The sequence below is a fragment of the Crocodylus siamensis genome, chromosome 8 (assembly GCF_052110815.1).
Source record: "Crocodylus siamensis isolate JL-2025a chromosome 8, ASM5211081v1, whole genome shotgun sequence".
NCBI lineage: Eukaryota > Metazoa > Chordata > Crocodylia > Crocodylidae > Crocodylus > Crocodylus siamensis.
In genome coordinates, this window is record NC_143402.1 from 79,781,768 (window position 1) to 79,799,466 (window position 17,699).

The 17,699-nt window shown below is 47.4% G+C and overlaps 1 protein-coding gene across 1 annotated transcript in view; it reads right to left on the bottom strand.

Annotated features, from left to right (window-relative positions):
* The window catches only part of FASN (fatty acid synthase), a 116,875-nt gene that overhangs the window by 52,095 nt on the left and 47,081 nt on the right, over window positions 1–17,699 (bottom strand). The window contains exons 17-18 of the mRNA XM_090059498.1: window positions 5,957–6,094; window positions 5,344–5,569 (exon numbers count right to left, since the gene is read on the bottom strand). Coding sequence (XP_089915624.1) covers window positions 5,344–5,569; window positions 5,957–6,094 — 364 coding nt within the window. The remainder of the gene's footprint in view (window positions 1–5,343; window positions 5,570–5,956; window positions 6,095–17,699) is intronic.

Below are 17,699 nucleotides of genomic sequence, written 5' to 3' on the forward strand. Positions count from 1 at the left end.
CATAGAAAGAGACCAGATTAGTCAGGCAGGATCAGCCTGGCATGAACCCATGTTGGTTACCCCTCAACATCACTTCCCCTGCAGGGCTCTCACAAATGTGGCCCTGGATAATTTTTTCAAAGACCTTCCCCAGGATAGAAGCGAGGCTGACTGGCCTGTAGTTGCCAGACTCTTCCTTCCTCCCCTTCTTGAAAATAGGGACCACATTGGCCCTTTTCCAGTCCTCAGGGACTTGGCCTGAGCACCAGGAGTCCTCGAACAGCCGTGCCAATGGCTCCGCGATGACACCAGCCAATTCCCTCAGCACCCGCAGATGAAGGTCATCCGGGCCCACCGATTTGGACACACCTAAGCCCTCCAGGTAATCCTTAACTAGGTCTGAACTAACAGTCGGGGGACTCGCATCCTTCCCGGGGCTCTCTACACTATCACCCGAGAGCACCCCATTGTCAGCGGACAGGAACACGGAGGCAAAGAACTTGTTGAAGAGTTCTGCCTTCTCTTGCGTGTCCGTCACCAACTGCCCTGCCTTGCCCTGCCTCGTAGGGGTCCAATGTTACCCCGAGACTTCTTCTTGCTACCTATATACTTGAACTCAGGTGGAGATAAAGACTTAAATCTATGGCCATTAGACAAGGCAGAAGTGCCAAGCCTGTTGCGCACAGAATCCAACCTGCTGAGTCCTCCTCAGAACTCTGGGGACTGGAGGAAATAGAGTGGAGGAGAGCAGCGCTTTCCTTTCCCATGACAGAATGGCATCAGATATGCACCACCTGCACCTTCTCACTGTACAGGGGAACCTCAGTCTAATCCTCATTCTAATTTGGAGCAAACAAGCCTGTGTGGATGACCTCCATTCTGTAAAAATAAAAAGCCACTGAGGACCCGAGTGACCATTCAGGTGAACCATGCACTTTCAGTTTGTTTCTACACTTGTCAGGGGAAAGGGAAGAGTCATTTTTTGCCCTGGGTCTTTAGGACATCAAATTGCTTGCGGCTGGGGCAAAACTGTGACAGGTGAAGATCTCCTAACCCTTGATTTTGAATGACTGATGCACTCAGAGGCCAGAGGGCAGCTGTTAGGACCCCTTTTTCAGCGCATGAGTTGGGAGGGGGGAACATTCCAACTGTCTCATTGTCTCCTCCTCCTATTTCCAGCTCTATAGTGGTTCCTATACTGCAATCATTCCTGTGGTATCTGAGCACCTTCAGAGTTGTGCATTAAAGGAACATGACTCATACTCGTCACATGTTCTCTCATCTTCTCCAACTCTGTTTTGGTAATTTTTTTTTAATAACCATGTGTTGCTGTGTGTGAAAGAGAAGGTGAACTCAGACAACCATACCTTGCACTAGGAGTGGCAGGTGGTAAAACATGTGATGGTCTGTTCTCAGATCAAGTGCTTAAGAAACCCTACTAAAAGCAATCATCTGCAGCAGTACCTTAGTCTGGAGAGTTTCTCATTATCTGATGATCTTGACACCACTGATCACTGACAGAACCAAGAAAGGCATCCATGAGGCTTGTGAACAATTTTCTAGGCTTCTCCACAAAGAAACACCAGGACTGGGTTTGATGAGAATGATAAGGAAATTGAAGCTCTCACTGACAGAAAAAGAGAGCCTTCAGACCTTAGCAGAATGACATCACCTCCAAACAGAAGCCAGACACTTATTGCCACATTAAGGCCAAGACCCCAAGGAAAATTTGAGAGGAAAAGAACAAGGGAGGACAAAGCAAAAGAGAGTCACAAGTTTGCCAATAGCCAAGGTGTGTGTAGTTTCTTCAGTGGAAAAAAAAATTACTGTCATCCTTGTATCGAGGGACTGCTGCAGCTGATGACTGTTGCAGCTGCTGCCCAGTATAAGGTGCAGAACAGACCGCTCCTCCACGTCAGGATGCTCCTTGCAGTTTGCAGGGTCCCAGAGCTTAGCAGCCACTTAAAAGAAGCCCAGGGGCCTGTATCTGGCCCATGGGTCATACGCTGCCAACCCTTGCTGTGTATGTATGCTGCTTTTCTTCTGAAATTGTCCCCAAGCATTCACAACTACCTCACAAAAACAGTCACTCAGGAACAACTTGATCAGGCTGGACAAACATTTAAATGTAGAAAATAAAACCAGTGAGTTACAGATTTAATATTTGTGAGGCACTCTGAAGAGCAAAAAGATGGAACAGAAATCATGTGTTCTTTGCTGTGTAGTCAGAAAGTAGCAGCTTTCTCTGTTGGTTAATAATTTACCAGCATCTCTGCCTTGGGCTGACTTTTCCCCCTTATGGATCACTCTTAAAACTTTATCAATGATGACAAAGTTGCTCAAATTGTGTCTACTACTGATGATAACATTTGACCCATAACATACAGAATTTGGAGCCAGAAAGCTGAGCCAATAACATAAGGAGAGGTTTGTAGAAGCGGCTTTTTAGTTTTCTATATCTAAGTTCAAATATTGCACCATAAGCTATTTCATTGCACAATATCTTCATTTCTTTGCTGTTCTGCACAAGATACATGCTCAAACACAATGCCCCATGGGACACAGTTTTGAAAAGAAAACGAAATCACAACTTATGAAATCTTAAACTTATGCATCTGAGTTATCCATAGCAATGTAAACCATTTTCTGGCAGGGAAAGTTCTCACACCTCAGAGGAAATACCATGTCCTTTGAGGCTGTACTTCAAAAGGACTGACTAGTCAGGGGCAAGTTCCAATGGCAGGCAGAGCTTGCCCAATGCTCCTCTTCTCTTTCGCTCATGACCCTGGTCCCAAGAACAGTGGGACTAGGGCTTTTCACATGGTAACACGCAGCACCAATTGCAGGGTAAAGCTCTTGGTCCAAACCAGCATAATTATGATCAGACTTTAATAAAACATTGGGGGGGGGGCTCACCATTTTTCCCAATTAAGGTAAGTGATTGGCAAAAGAATTAACATCTCAGCTTGAAACCAAATAAGTGCAAGTTTTCATGGTATTCATATAAATAACTCAATGAACTGATGGCAACTGCTGAGATATTTCTAAGGATCTCACAATTGAAACAGTCTACAAAATTACTGTGCAGTACCATAACTACAGAACATTCTCTCATGAAATCTATTATACATGACTGCATCTTATTAAAGTTATAAAATGGGGTTAAAGTGTAGCCATGATGGTCTCATAAACATACAAATCAAGGGGTTTTTGTGATGTCTTTTGTGAGACTTGAGGAAGGGCACTTTGTGCCCAAAACTGCACCGCCCCAGCTACACATCTGGTCCAGTAAATGATATAAACTCCCTTCCTTGCTTCTTGTAAAGTTTTGAGAGCATGATTTTAGACAGTATAAAAGGGATTCATTATGCCAATCACCTTATTTTGCATATATCATTATTTATGACATGGGATATGATATATCCCTGCATTTACATCAACTGCCTCTGATAAATGGTTTTTAAACCAAATATATATAATTTTAGAATATTCACATTACTCTTTTCCACTTCATCACATTCCAGAACTATCCTTAGTAAATGAACAAGAAGCCGATAGTCTAACTGGCATATTCTGCTCTTGACAAATATTACCTACTATTGAAAACCTCTCTCTTGTCCAGGAAACAGTATCTATATCAACCGGTCTCTAAAAAGCCCCTTTAAGTATCCGCAAATTTCATGACCTTTGTTAAAAATATTTTTGGATTTTTTTATCCTAATTTAACCCCACGAGCTGATAATTCACCTCCCAATATATATCTCTATCCAACTTCTGAAATTCTATTAGAAACAGTAATGCACATACATTTCATTAATCTTTGGGTCTCTGGAGATTGTGCAGCAAGTTACGGAACTCCAGTTGGAAATGGTTAGAGTTTAGGTTAGGACACTGGTGTCTTTACAGAACTGCCAACTCTGTTGCACCACACATGAGCATGAAGTACAGTATTAATCAGAAAAAGTTTCATGACAAACACAACTGACCACGGAGTTTCTCTCATCAATACAGGCCCGTCCTGCCATGAACTTGCCATTCCAGTGCTGGGTCCACAAAAAGGTATGTGCATGATGATCATCAGCACTGTTCCCATCCCATTCAAGTTCTGTCCATGGAGACCATCCCAGGCCCCCTGCAGGCAGGACTCCCTTGGCCAGGAGAATGGGATGAGGCCACAGATGCATGGAGAGTGATGTCCAGGAGCAAGATGGGTGGGGGCCAGAATTGCAGGGCAGTGACGGTGCGGGACTAGGGTCTGAGACACAGCCAAAATCCACTCTTTGCACACCACTCCCTGCAGAACCAGTGCCTGTCACAGGGATGTTTGGGGAGCAGATTGTGGCTCTTCCCCAGGCCCCGGCCCTGCGTTGTCGCTGACCTGAGATCCCAGCCCTAGCCCTGGCCCTGCTTGCCTATTCCACTCCCAGATGCCGCTCCCTGCCTGCCAGCAGCCACATCCCATCTGCTCAGTTAAGCACACCCTGCCCACGGGTCCCAGCCAGTCTCCATGAAAACCCCACCCACCCACTCTGTCCAGCACCCCTGGTAGTAGGTGCAGGGCAGGCGGGCCAGCAGGCCTGGGCAGCAGGACCGCGTCTAGTGGCAGTGCCAACACTGGCAGCAGCAGCTGGAAGGAACGTAAATCTGGCTGTCACAGCACCCCAGCCCTGCTGTGCACCTGGGGGTGGTGGGACTGGTCAGATGTGCTACGACCTGTGCTGCCCCCCACGCCTACGCCAGGCAGGGCTGAGGGACACACCACAGGCTGGATAAAATGTTTTGGTGGGCCAGATGCAGCCTATGGACTGTATTTTGTCCACCCCCCTCCCCCCCGAGTTACTATATTAAAGCAGAGGCATCACAAGCTTTTTCAAGCACCTGGGGCAGGGGAAGGAATTGTACTGACCAGCGGAAAGCAGTGGCGGGGGAAAGAGAGGAGTCTTACCTTCCTGGGCTCTCCTCACTTGACCTTATTTGGACTTTTGGATCTGATATAACAAGCATCTGAAAACCTAGCCCAGAGAATAGCTAAATATGGCACAGAGGTGCTCCAACAGCAGCATGGCAACACATGAACCATATAACAATATACTATGTTCAAACATCCTTCCTGCTCTCAAGTGAGGGGGTATTTTAATTTCCCAGTTAATGGTGTTACTGTGAGGGGAGCAGCATCAGTATTCCTCTTAGGAGCCTCTTCTTGCCCGCAGTGATATTCAAGTATCTCTGTAACTCCTTGAGCATGTGTAACAGCAGGCTTTGTGACTAATTATGGCTACTATGACATCAGTGTAAGTAGAGGGAACCCACACTTGTAAGTTCACTCCTTCAGCAGAGTGATATGCCAGGAAGTCTCATGCTTACCTTGATCTCTGCTGCTTTGATGACTGAGCATAGAAAGGCTTGAGCCCAAGTCTAGGATTTGCCAAACATCCTGGAGGGAATTGTGTACTCCAGATGATGACCATAAAGTCTGCTGTGATTGGCTTGGAACCTCCCCACTGCAGAGTTGAGTCTGGTTCATTGCTGAGACTGTACACCCTGTGTATTGCTCTGGTCCCCCATCTGGAACAGAAGATTCCAGCTGAACCTGTGGAAATTAAAAGTCACTCTTAGAAGAATACCTGCTCTTTCCTTAGATGACTGGAGTTGGTCAGCAAGTGCCCACAGGATATGTCAGAGAGCTTCATCAGCTGGAAAGCAAGCTGAGCCAGGGAACTGTATCACTATTTCTAATTTACATCCAGTATAAAAGTGGTGATGGGGTGGGGTGGGGTGGGAAGGCAGGAGGTGTAGATGGAACATAACATATTTAAAATTGTATTTTATAATATAGTTTTATTTTGTATGATATTTGTGCCTAATCCAGAAATGACTCAAGTAATTAGCTTTAATGCCTTATAGAAACTGAGTGTTAAAATTGCATAGAGTGTGATTAAAGATAATTTAGGCTTTTATGGTAACTCCTCTCCCATACCTGAACCTGTGGCAATTCTGTTCCCTTGCCACCGCTGCTTGGGGCATTGTCACTACCGAAGGTCTCTACTGACCTAGGAAAGGCAATCATAGAGGCCAATCTTAGGAAATCTTGTTGTTGTGCATACTGTAGCGCCTCCTGTCATGAAAAGGAACCAGCATTAATACTCAATTCATTTAAGAAGGGCATTCACAGATAAATTGCAATGGGCTTTTCTGGCCTCTGGAAAGATTATGTTCATACATGCATTTGCTTCATAACACCACTAGAACTGGTCTGAAAAAGCAGAGCTATTCTTAATGGGTCATTACATTATGCTGTTGATGCCCACAATCAAATGTAGTCAGAAATCTAGTCCTAATAACTCCTTGCAAATTCTCTCCACAACCCCCTGTTCTTTATTCACATCAACAACTCCTGCAGAGGGCTGTTAGCCATGTTAGGCTGAAGTTAGGCAGAAGGTAGGGCAGGGTGACACCTTATTAACCTGTCTGTTAACTGGGTTTGTTCAACAAGATCCTTCTTCATCAGGTATGTCCAGTCCATATGGTGGCAAGGACAGACTGACTCTGCATGTACTAGCTCCCAATCGGGACCTCCTCCAGCTATGTTAGTGTAGTGCAATGCCCATGCCAGGAAGCTGTGCTGAGCTGAGCTGCAGAGCTTGATGCCTCACCAACATGGCGACACTACTTCATGTTCAGGAGACCACGCTGGCAGAGTTAGCATGACATGTGACAGCACGAGTGTTGCCCCACACTAGAGGGACATAGCCTTGAACTGACTGTTCCTTTAACCTTCCGCACTCATGCCAGTGTGTAATCAAACTAGATCTCTGTGATCAAGCCACATAAAAGTAACTTAATTGAAAGAGTAAGTAATAGAACATATAGGCTAGAAAAAGGGATTGATAAGCAAAAATAGCTCCATTTTAGTGGTAAGAAAGTTTAGCGATAAAGAGAACTTTCAAAAGTCAAGTTGAGTTAGATGTTGCAAAGTTAAAAACCAGAGTAAAAAGTTCTTGCTATGGAAATGAGAGTTACTTCAGCTGAGGTAGAAACAGAAAACTGGATCAACCCCAAAGGATAACAGATGCTATTATGATGTAAGTAAGGCTGGCAAGCTGATCAATGGACTGGACAAATACCGTAAACTAACCAGTCAGTTAGAATCACAGAATCATAGAAAATGAGGGCTGAAAGGGACCTTAGGAAGTCGCATCTAGTCCAACCGCTTGCTCAAAGCAGAACCAGCGCCAATTCGATCATCCCCACTAAAGTTTGTCTAGCTGGGTCTTAAAAACCTCCAAGGATGGAGAGTCCACAACCTCTCAAAGTAACCCATTCCAGTGCTTCACCACCCTCCTAGTGAGAAACTTTTTCCTAATATCTAACCTCAACTTCCCTTGCTCCAACCTTGGGGTTCCGCAGGGCTCAGTCCTCGGGCCCACACTGTTCAACATCTTCATCAGCGACTTGGACGAGGGGGTAAAAAGCACCCTGTTCAAATTTGCTGATGACACTAAGATGTGGGGGGAAGTGGGCACACTAGAAGGGAGGAATAGGCTGCAATCAGACCTAGACAGGTTACAGGGGTGGGCGGACGAGAATAGGATGGGTTTCAACACTGACAAGCACAAGGTGATACACCTGGGGAGGAAGAACTAGCACCATACCTACAGGCTGGGGAACTCCCTTCTCATCAGTGCAGAGGCAGAAAAGGATCTTGGAGTCATCATTGATGCCAAAATGAACGTGGGCCGGCAGCATGGGGACGCAGTCAGGAAGGCCAACTGCACCATGTCATGTATTCACAGATGCATCTTGAGCAGGATCAAGGAGGTGATCCTCCCCCTCTATGCGGCACTGGTCAGGTCGCAGCTGGAGTACTGCGTCCAGTTCTGGGCACCAAACTTCAGGAGGGATGTGGACAACATGGAGAGGGTCCAGAGGAGGCCATTCACATGATCAGGGCAGCAGGTCAGGCCCTACGAGGAGAGGCGATGGGACCTGAACCTGTTCAGCCGCCACAAGAGAAGGCTGAGGGGGAGCTAGTGGCCTGTTACAAACTAGTCAGGGGGGACCAGCAGGCATTGGGGGAGTCCCTGTCCCCCCAAGCACTACCAGGAATGACCACAAATAACGGTCACAAGCTGGCAGAGGGCAGATTCAGACTAGACATCAGGAGGCGCGACTTCACTGTCAGGGCAGCTAGGATCTGGGACCGACTTCCAAGTGAAGTGGTGCTGGCTTCTACCCTGGGGGTCTTTAAGACAAGGCTGGATGAACACCTTACTGGGGTCATTTGACCCCAGTACTCTTTCCTGCCATGGCAGGAGGTTGGACTTGATGATCTGCTCAGGTCCCTTCTGACCCTACAAACTATGAAACTATGAAACTTGAGCCCATTGCTCCTTGTTCTGTCATTTGCCCCCGCTGAGAACAGTCCAGCTCCATCCTTTTTGCAACCCCCCTGCAGGGAGTTGAAGGCTACTTTTCAATCCCCCTCCGACTTCTCTTCTCCAAACTAAATAAACCCAGTTCCCTTCACCTCTCCTGACAGGTTATGTTCCAGCCCCGGAACCATGTTTGTTGCCCACCGCTGGACTAACTTGTCCACATCTTTTCTGTAGCGGGGGCCCAAAACTGGACACAGTACTCCAGATGTAGCTTTCCCAGTGCCCAAAGCTCACCCGAGCAGGGTGCGGGGCCTGGGGCAAATCAGACCACACGGGGCCCTACCCCCACTCCAATCCGGGCCCCAGACCTGAAGAAGCTGCTGCCACCATCAGCAGTGGTGTCAGTGGCAGGGAGGAGTAGCAAGCAGCTGGACATGGAGCTGCCGCCACTGTCCCCCCCCATGGGACCCCCAAAGTGTGGGGTCTGGGGCGGTTGCCCCGATTCATGCTCCCCCTGGACAGCCCTGCCAGTGCCAGAGGGGAAGAATCACTTCCCTGATCTGCTGGCAATGCTCCTACTATACTTTTACAATCCTCCCTGGTCGTTTGTCCAAGTTTCCACTTCCTGTAAGCTTCCTTTTTGTGTTTAAGCTCACTGAAGAGTTCTCTGCTAAGCCACGCTGGTCTTCTGCTATACTTGCTAGTCTTCCTTTGCATTGGGATGGTTCGTTCCTGCTCCCTCAGTAAGGTTTCTTTAAAGTACAGCCAGCTCTCCTGGACTCCTTTCCTCCTCAGACTGGCCTCCAGGGGATCCTGCCCATCAGTTCCCTGAGTGAGTCAAAGTCTGCTTTTCTGAAGTCCAGGGTCCTTACTCTCTTGCTCTCCTTTCCTTCTTTCCTCAGGATCCTGAACTCAATCATTTCATGGTTGCTACTGCCCAAGTTGCCATCCGTTACTAAATTCCCCACCAATTCATCCCTGTTTATGAGCATCAGGTCAAGAAGAGCATGGCCCCAGTTGGCCATTCCAGCACTTGCACCAGGAAGTTGTCCCCAACACCTTCCTGGATTCCCTGCACACTGCTGTATTGCCCTCCAGGCAGATGTCAGGGTGACTGAAGTTCCCTATGAAAATGAGGGCTTGTAATGGGGAAACTTCTGCTAGCTGTCTGAAGAAAGCCTCACCCACCCCGTCTGGTGGTCTATAGCATACAATTGACTGCATATTTTTGACCAATAGCAATTTTACAAAAAAATCCCAACTCCGTTTTTGTAAATTTTCTTGACAAAACTATGATTTTTTTTTTTGGGCAATATTTCTTAATGGAACATTTGTGTTTTTCTGTGTATTATTTGGACCTATTGGCAATTTTTTACAATCTCTGACCTGTATTTGAAGAGACAATTGACCAAACTTTACTTGATGGGTCAGATGCACAACCCTAGATGCAAGTGTATCAAAACTGTTCCAACTTTAACCCTGGTGTTCAGGATTTAACTAATTTGTGTTGGAAAGGGGCAAGGCAGATGCAGCAGTGGGAGTGTAGGAGCTGATGTGAGCTCCTTGGCAGCAGCATCCTCTCCCCTTTTAAAGTGGCCAAAATGTACATTTGTCCATACCCTAAGAGAGTTTGGGTAATTTAGCCATGGAAATTAAAAAGCAGAGATGAGATATGATTGCTCTCTTTAAATACAACAAAGGTCAAGTGCAGGGAGGGAGAGGAGCTATTTAAGGCAAAAGACTATTGTTGGCAGCCCCTCACCATGAGGACGACAGTCTTTCAGTGAAAAGAGAAGTTGCTGGTGAGTCTATAGATGACTGAGGAGACCAAACCAAGCTCCGTACCTTCAACTGCAGACATGGCAAACAGTTCCAGGCGGAAGAAGTAGGTCCTGGCAATGTCAAAGCAGTTCTTTCCCTTTGTCGCTCTCCTCTATCCACTTCCATTGTGAGGCGAGTTTGCTCAAAATGATCAATGCCTAGTCGTACACCATGATGCCACTGGGGACTATGCGGTGCTCACATCTCCTAGGTATTGATCTTAATATTGCACTTCTTCAGACTGGCCTTCAACATGCCCTTGAATCTCTTTTTTTGCCATTTCTGGATTGGTAACCATCAGTGAGTTGGGAGCATTTGACCAGTTTTGGTAACTGATTTTTAGGCATCCTTATGCCTTGTCCTGTCCAAAGAAGCTGAAGCTGTATAAATGCACTTCAATACTGGTAAGCGTTTGCTTGAGCCAGAACTGGCATTTGGTTCTCTGTCCTTCCAACAGCTATGAAAGATTGCTGGGAAGGATCTTCCAAAGGCATCTCTGATGGTAACATCCCATAGCTTTCGGGTGTTTCTGATGTTGTCTAAATTTCAGACCCACAGCACAGGGTAGGGATGACAACAGCCTAGTAGACAAGAAGTTTGGTTTGGGTCTTGATGTCATGATCACCAAAGACATGATTTTGGAGATGTCCAAAGGCAGCACTAGCAGCTTTTATCCAGTGTTGAATATTGTCTATGTGTACTTTTTGGGAAGGATGGCTGCCCAAATAGGGAAAACGCTACACATTCTCCAAGGACTGCCCTCTAATTGTGATGTGCAGAGGAGCAGCTGGTTGCATTGGGGTGGGTTGTTAAAAACAATACCACAACAAGGAAGGTACCAAAATCAGACAAAAGTCTCCCAGCAATCAGAGTTGTGATGGTCAACACCAAAATGAGGTAAAAAATCATAGCTAATGTTCTGATGGAGCTTGATCAATTTAAGAATTAAATAATCTGATTGTGGACGCCCAGGAAAAAGCCAACCTATTAAATAGGTACTTTGCGTCAGTCTTTCATCAGTCACACGGGATGCCCATGCCTGCTATGGGACAGGGAAATCTGGGGGAGGGGGCATCCTCTACCCTCCATCAATGCTGACCTCGTGAAGGAACACCTTGAGAAGCTGGATACCTTCAAGTCAGCTGGCCCTGACAACCTGCACCCCAGGGTACTCAAGGAGCTGGCGAGCATCATAGCCCAGCCCCGGCATGGATCTTTGAAAACTCCTGGCGCTCTGGTGTAGTGCCCGAAGACTGGAAGAAGGCCAATGTGGTGCCGATCTTCAAGAAAGGGAGGAGAGTGGATCTGGCTAACTACAGGCCCATTAGCCTGACTTCTATCCTGGGGAAGATCTTAGAAAAGTTTATTAAGGAAGCCATCCTTGAGGGACTGGCCCAGGCTAACATCCTAAGGGATAGCCAGCACGGGTTTGTTGCGGGTAGGTCTTGTTTGACCAATCTCATTTCCTTCTATGACCAGGTGACCCATCACCTGGACAAGGGAGAAGAGATTGATGTCATATATCTTGACTTCAAAAAAGCTTTTGATCTGGTATCCCACGATCACCTCTTGGCCAAACTGCCCAGTTATGGCCTTGGCTCCACCACGATCCGCTGGCTGGGAAATTGGCTTCGTGGTTGGACCCAGAGGGTTATGATTGATGGCAGTCACTCATCATGGTGCCCTGTGACCAGTGGGGTCCCTCAAGGCTCTGTCCTGGGACCCATACTGTTCAACATCTTCATTAACGATGTGGACATTGGAGTCAGGAGTGGACTGGCCAAGTTCACCGATGACACCAAACTTTGGGGCAAAGCATCCACGCCAGAAGATAGGCGGGTGATCCAGGCTGACCTGGACAAGCTCAGCAAATGGGCAGACGAGAACCTCATGGTGTTTAACACCGATAAATGCAAGGTTCTCCACCTTGGGAGGAAAAACCTGCAGCACCCTTATAGGCTCGGCAGTGCTACGTTGGTTAGCACTACTGAAGAAAGAGACTTGGGGGTCATCATTGACCACAAGATGAACATGAGCCTGCAATGCGATGCTGCGGCTAGTAAAGCGACCAAAACGCTGGCGTGCATCCATAGATGCTTCTCGAGCAAATCCCGGGACGTCATTCTCTCCTTGTACTCGGCCTTGGTGAGGCCGCAGCTGGAGTGCTGCGTCCAGTTTTGGGCTCCACAATTCAAAAAGGATGCGGAGAAGCTTGAGAGAGTCCAGAGGAGAGCCACGCGCATGATCAGAGGTCAGGAAAACAGATCTTACGATGACAGGCTGAGAGCCACGGGACTCTTTAGCCTGGAAAAGCGCAGGCTCAGGGGTGATCTGATGGCCACCTATAAGTTTATCAGGGGTGAACACCAGGATCTGGGGGAACATCTGTTCACCAGAGCACCCCAAGGGATGACGAGGTCGAACGGTTACAAACTCCTGCAAGACCATTTCAGGCTGGACATAAGGAAGAATTTCTTTACTGTCCGAGCCCCCAAGGTCTGGAACAGTCTGCCAGCGGAGGTGGTTCAAGCACCTACATTGAACACCTTTAAGAGTAAATTGGATGCTTGTCTTGCTGGGATCCTATGACCCCAGCTGACTTCCTGCCCTTTGGGCAGGGGGCTGGAGTCGATGATCTCCCGAGGTCCCTTCCAGCCCTAATGTCTATGAAATCTATGGTAGTTTATGACATCAGGACTGCACTTGTTAACTTAACTGGTCCCTTTCTAGAGCGTCTCCCAATGTTCTTAAGTACTAACCACTGTGGAAATATCTCGGTAGTGAATATAGCTACCCACATGATCTTAGGATTTTCTGTCTGAGAAGTAGCCCTTGAAATATTACATGCAGAATCATGTCTGACAGTGAAATTAAGAAAGCAAATAAATTCTATCAGTACATCTCTGTGCAGAATGCAGACTGGTTAGAGTTACCTTTGAACAAATTTCCAGAAACAAAAAACGTCAATTTTTTCATGAAAACTCTTAATGGGGAGACATCACTGCAACAAGACCAGAGCATGGTCCCGTCAGTTCAGGGCCACAGTCAAGAGTGGTGGAACAAAGCCTAGAGCTTGCACCAATGATCTGAAGCCAAGAGTCAGATGTCAGGAGTAAGGAGGTGAGGTAAAAGCCACACTCAGGAGTCAGAGTTGAGCAGCTTGTGGTCATGTGCTTCAACAGGGAGTATGCGGTCCTTCCACACTGATCTGATATCATGTAAGTGTACCTGGTTGGCAAACCCCAGCTGGCCAAACAGGTCAGGCAGGGCTTTCTGCCAGGGTTCCTGATGGAAGTCTTATGATATCACATGGTAACGGCCACTTTTGTTCTTAATTTTAGAATCTAGTGAAGGAAAGGTGGTAAAACAGTAGTAACTGTGGAGACAATCATCGCAGGTGCAACAGGAAGAATGAAAGCCGGTGGGAAGGAGGATCTGAAAATTAGCCAACACAAATCGATACAACTTTTAGCCACAGAGAGGGGAAGAAGGGTGATTTGTATCAACTGCATGCGGCTGGTGAAAGATGTATGCTACTGGTTTGTAAGGAAGTGAAGCAACAGTCCTCTCCCTTATTATGAGGGCAGGGCACATGACAATGGCTTATACTACAGCAAAGCAGCTTTGGAACGCATCTTAGGAAAAATTTCCTAACTATAAGAACAGTAAGTCATGGAACAAGAGGTCTAGGGAACTTTCAGAATCTTTTTCGCAGATGGTTTTTAAGAAGAGGCTGGACAGGCATTTATCTCAGGGAGTTAGAGCACAGAGAACCCTGCCTCTGCTCGGGGGCTGGACTAAATGATCCTCAAGGTCTCTTCTAGCCCTAGGATCCTCTGCTCCACATCCTGCAAAGACCAATGTCTCCAGGCAGTCATCATACATAATGCCAGCAAGATTCAGTCCCAGTCATCCAGTCTGCAGCTGATCAGTAGGTGGATCACTCTTGCTAAATCCTTGTCAGAAAGGAAAGCAACCAAGCTCCTGAGCAAGCCAAAGCAGTAGGAAGTTGTTTGTGTTCCTGACAGTACATCCAATAAGACTTCAAAGCATACATCATGTTAACCAACAGAGGATTGAGGCTGTCACTTCTGGCAAAGGGCATGATGTCACTCCTCACTTTTCTTCCTCTGAAACAGTATTATTTCAGTTTTACAAACTTGACCTGGAGGGAAGTGGACACTGCAGTCCCCCAGGGCTCGGTCATTGGGCCCGCACAGTTCAATTTCTTTATTAGTGACTTGGACGATGGGGTGAAAAGTAGCCTGTTTAAATTTGCTGATGATACCAAGATTTGGGGTGAGGCAGGCACACTAGTAGGGAAGGACAGATTACAGCAGAACCTGGACAGGTTACAGGGGTGGGCTAATGAAAACAGGATGGGTTTCAATACTGACAAGTGCAGGGTGCTGCACTTGGGCAGTAGGAACCAGCAGCAAACTTGTAAGATGGGAAACTCCTTTCTTGAGGCAGGAAGAAAGAGATCTTGGAGTCATTATTGACTCCAAGATGAACATGGACCAACAATGCAAGGTCATGGTCAGTAGGGCCAACTGTACCTTGTCATGCATCCACAGATGCATCTCCAGCAGGGCCAAGAAGGTGATCCTCCACCTCTATGCGACACTGGTAAGGCCACAGCTGGAGTACTGTGTCCAGTTCTGGGCACTGCACTTCAGGAGGGATGTGGACAACATGGAGAGGATCCAGAGGAGAGCCACCTGCATGATCGGGGGCAGCAGGGCAGACCCTGCAAAGAGAGGCTACGGGACCTGTTCAGCCTTCGCTGAGGGGGGACCTGGCGGCCATCTATAAACTCACTAGGGGAGACCAGCAGGGTTTGGGAGAGACCTTGTTCCCCCTAGCATCCCCTGGGGTAACAAGGAATAATGGCCACAAGTTGTTTGAGAGTAGGTTTAGACTACACATCCAAAGGCACTACTTTACAGTCAGGCGGCTAGGATCTGGAACCAACTTCTAAGGGAAGTGATGATGGCTCCTACCCTGGGAGTCTTTAAGAGGAGGCTTGACATCTACCTGGCTGGGGTCATTTGAGCCTGGTTTTTCTCTCCTGCCCAGGGCAGAGGGTTGGACCTGATGATCTACAAGGTCCCCCCCGACCCGACTTCTATGAATCTATGAGTGTGAAGTGTGGCGGGCCAGTACAGGGCGCTCCTGCGTTGAGCCACCCACCAAACTGCGCCCAACCACCTTCCGAACTCCACGTGCCTCTCCTCCAGGGGCACCTAAGCCCGGGCAGACCCGCTCTTGAGCCCCACCGCAGAGTCCGGGGGTAATGTAAGCTGCCACCACCCCAAGAAGGGACTCTCTCGGCCCTGTGTACTCGGGGAAACACAGGCCTAATAGTCCTACGGGTACTCGACCCAGTACAGGCGCTTGGGGCACTTCCCCAAGTCGGGAGCCAAAAAGGAAAGTCCCTTTTAGTCCGCAGACCTAAGGGGCCTCTTAGACATAATTTAGACCCACCCCTCAATAAGTCTCCTACACTGGTCACAAAGGAGAACTGTATTGATTACAGGGGGTAGGGTGAAAATAGGGTACAAGATAGAACGATATCAGAGAAATCCCATAGAGCAAAACTGCCTGGCTGAGGTAGCCTTTTGATCACACACCTGAGTTACTGCCAGCTAGATAGCTAATCAGGTCTCGAGTAGCTTACTCACAAGCATCATCCTGAGGCTGCTGGAGATCCCCCCTGGAGGCAGGCCATTACTTGCTCATGAATTTTGGGGGAGAGAGACAGTTTTAGATGGTAAACTCCTCTCTAAGTCTGAGTCTCCCGCATGGCTGCTGCCCCCTCCTCCTGGGCAGTCTTAACTTATATAGCCCCTGTGACCTCATTCACCTGGTCCAATGGAGGCCGGCACCGGTTGGCTGTTGGCCAACCAATTTGAAATACTTCACTAGTTGCCGGGCAGACTCTAGCCCACCAGGTAGAAGCCCCTCGCCCAGGTAGGTGATACCAGTCACGTAGGCAGAGGGAGCAGGTTTCCCCCCTCCATCTCAGGTTACCTAAGGAGATAGGGTAAAGGTGTGTCTCCTCTGCTGGGGATATCCTAATCACATTGTCACAGAGCAGAGATTTTGGGGAGACACAAAGGTGGCTTCCTGCCACATGAAGCACCTGTCTTTTATCAGTAGTCTGTTCAGGTTCTCCTACCACGTTCAGCATTATAGGACCTGAGAACCTTCCAGGGGTGCCTAAGTAATGTGGCTACCATCTGTCTTTGGTTGTTTGTTCTCTCACACCTTCTCCATGGAGAGCAGCCTGTGTAATGGAAAGTCTTGGTCTTCTAGGGGTCATTTTCTCATTTTCTGGGAAGCAGGTTTAAAAATGAAATGTCAAATGAATAAGGGACAATACAAGAGTGGGCATATGCAAACCTTGTGCCTTTAATTCAATTTAATTTAATTTAGTTAACAAAGATGACAAAAATTAAATAAGAGACAATGTATGAATCATGACTTACATATATTGACTGGATCTCTAAGGGAGAGGAAAGCCATAAATACCACCCATCAGTGCTGACTTTAGAAAAGAAACCTGGGGTGAGGGGCCAGGAAGAAGGCTACATCAGCAACAAGAGTTTCCTTTTCTGAGCCAAAGAACAAGGGAGGACAGACGATAGAAGGGGTCAAGGTCACTGCTATGCTGTTCTATAGTACAAACTCCTGCAAGACCGTTTCAGGCTGGACATAAGGAAGAATTTCTTTACTGTCCGAGCCCCCAAGGTCTGGAAGAGTCTGCCAGCGGAGGTGGTTCAAGCGCCTACATTGAACACCTTCAAGAGTAAATTGGATGCTTATCTTGCTGGGATCCTATGACCCCAGCTGACTTCCTGCCCTTTGGGCAGGGGGCTGGACTCGATGATCTCCCGAGGTCCCTTCCAGCCCTAATGTCTATGAAATCTATGAAATGTGCTAGCCAGTGTCTGGCCTAGATTCCTACATCTTCACTCTAAATGGTTCTGCTCTAAGAGGCAACTGCAAATGTGTAACTCTGGGATCCCTAACTTTAGGTATTTATTACTAAACTGTTAGTAATGAATTCCCTTTCAGCATCCTCTCTTTTATTCAAATGATAAAATATTGGGAAAAAAATCTGAATTCTCCTATTAAAAACAAATGCAATTTCAGACAATAACTGTAACATATAGTCTAAATCAGCGTTTCCCAACCGGTGTGCCACAGCACACGGGTGTGCCATCAGGCGCGTCTAGGTGTACTGCAGCATTTTGGGCTGGAGTCATGCCCCCTGCCTGCTGCTGCAGACACAGACAGACGGGGAGTGTGGCTCCAGCCCAAAATGCCGTCCGGCTGGCCATGTGCCACCACCTCCCCCCGGGGTCGGTGTCTGGCTGGCTGCACGCCCCCCAGCATCCAATGTGCTTTTTTATTTAGGTAAATGTGCCATGGGGCAAAAAACGTTGGGAAACACTGGTCTAAATGGTACTGTTTTGTATACAAAATGTTTATAAACTAATTTATTTTAGACAAATAATA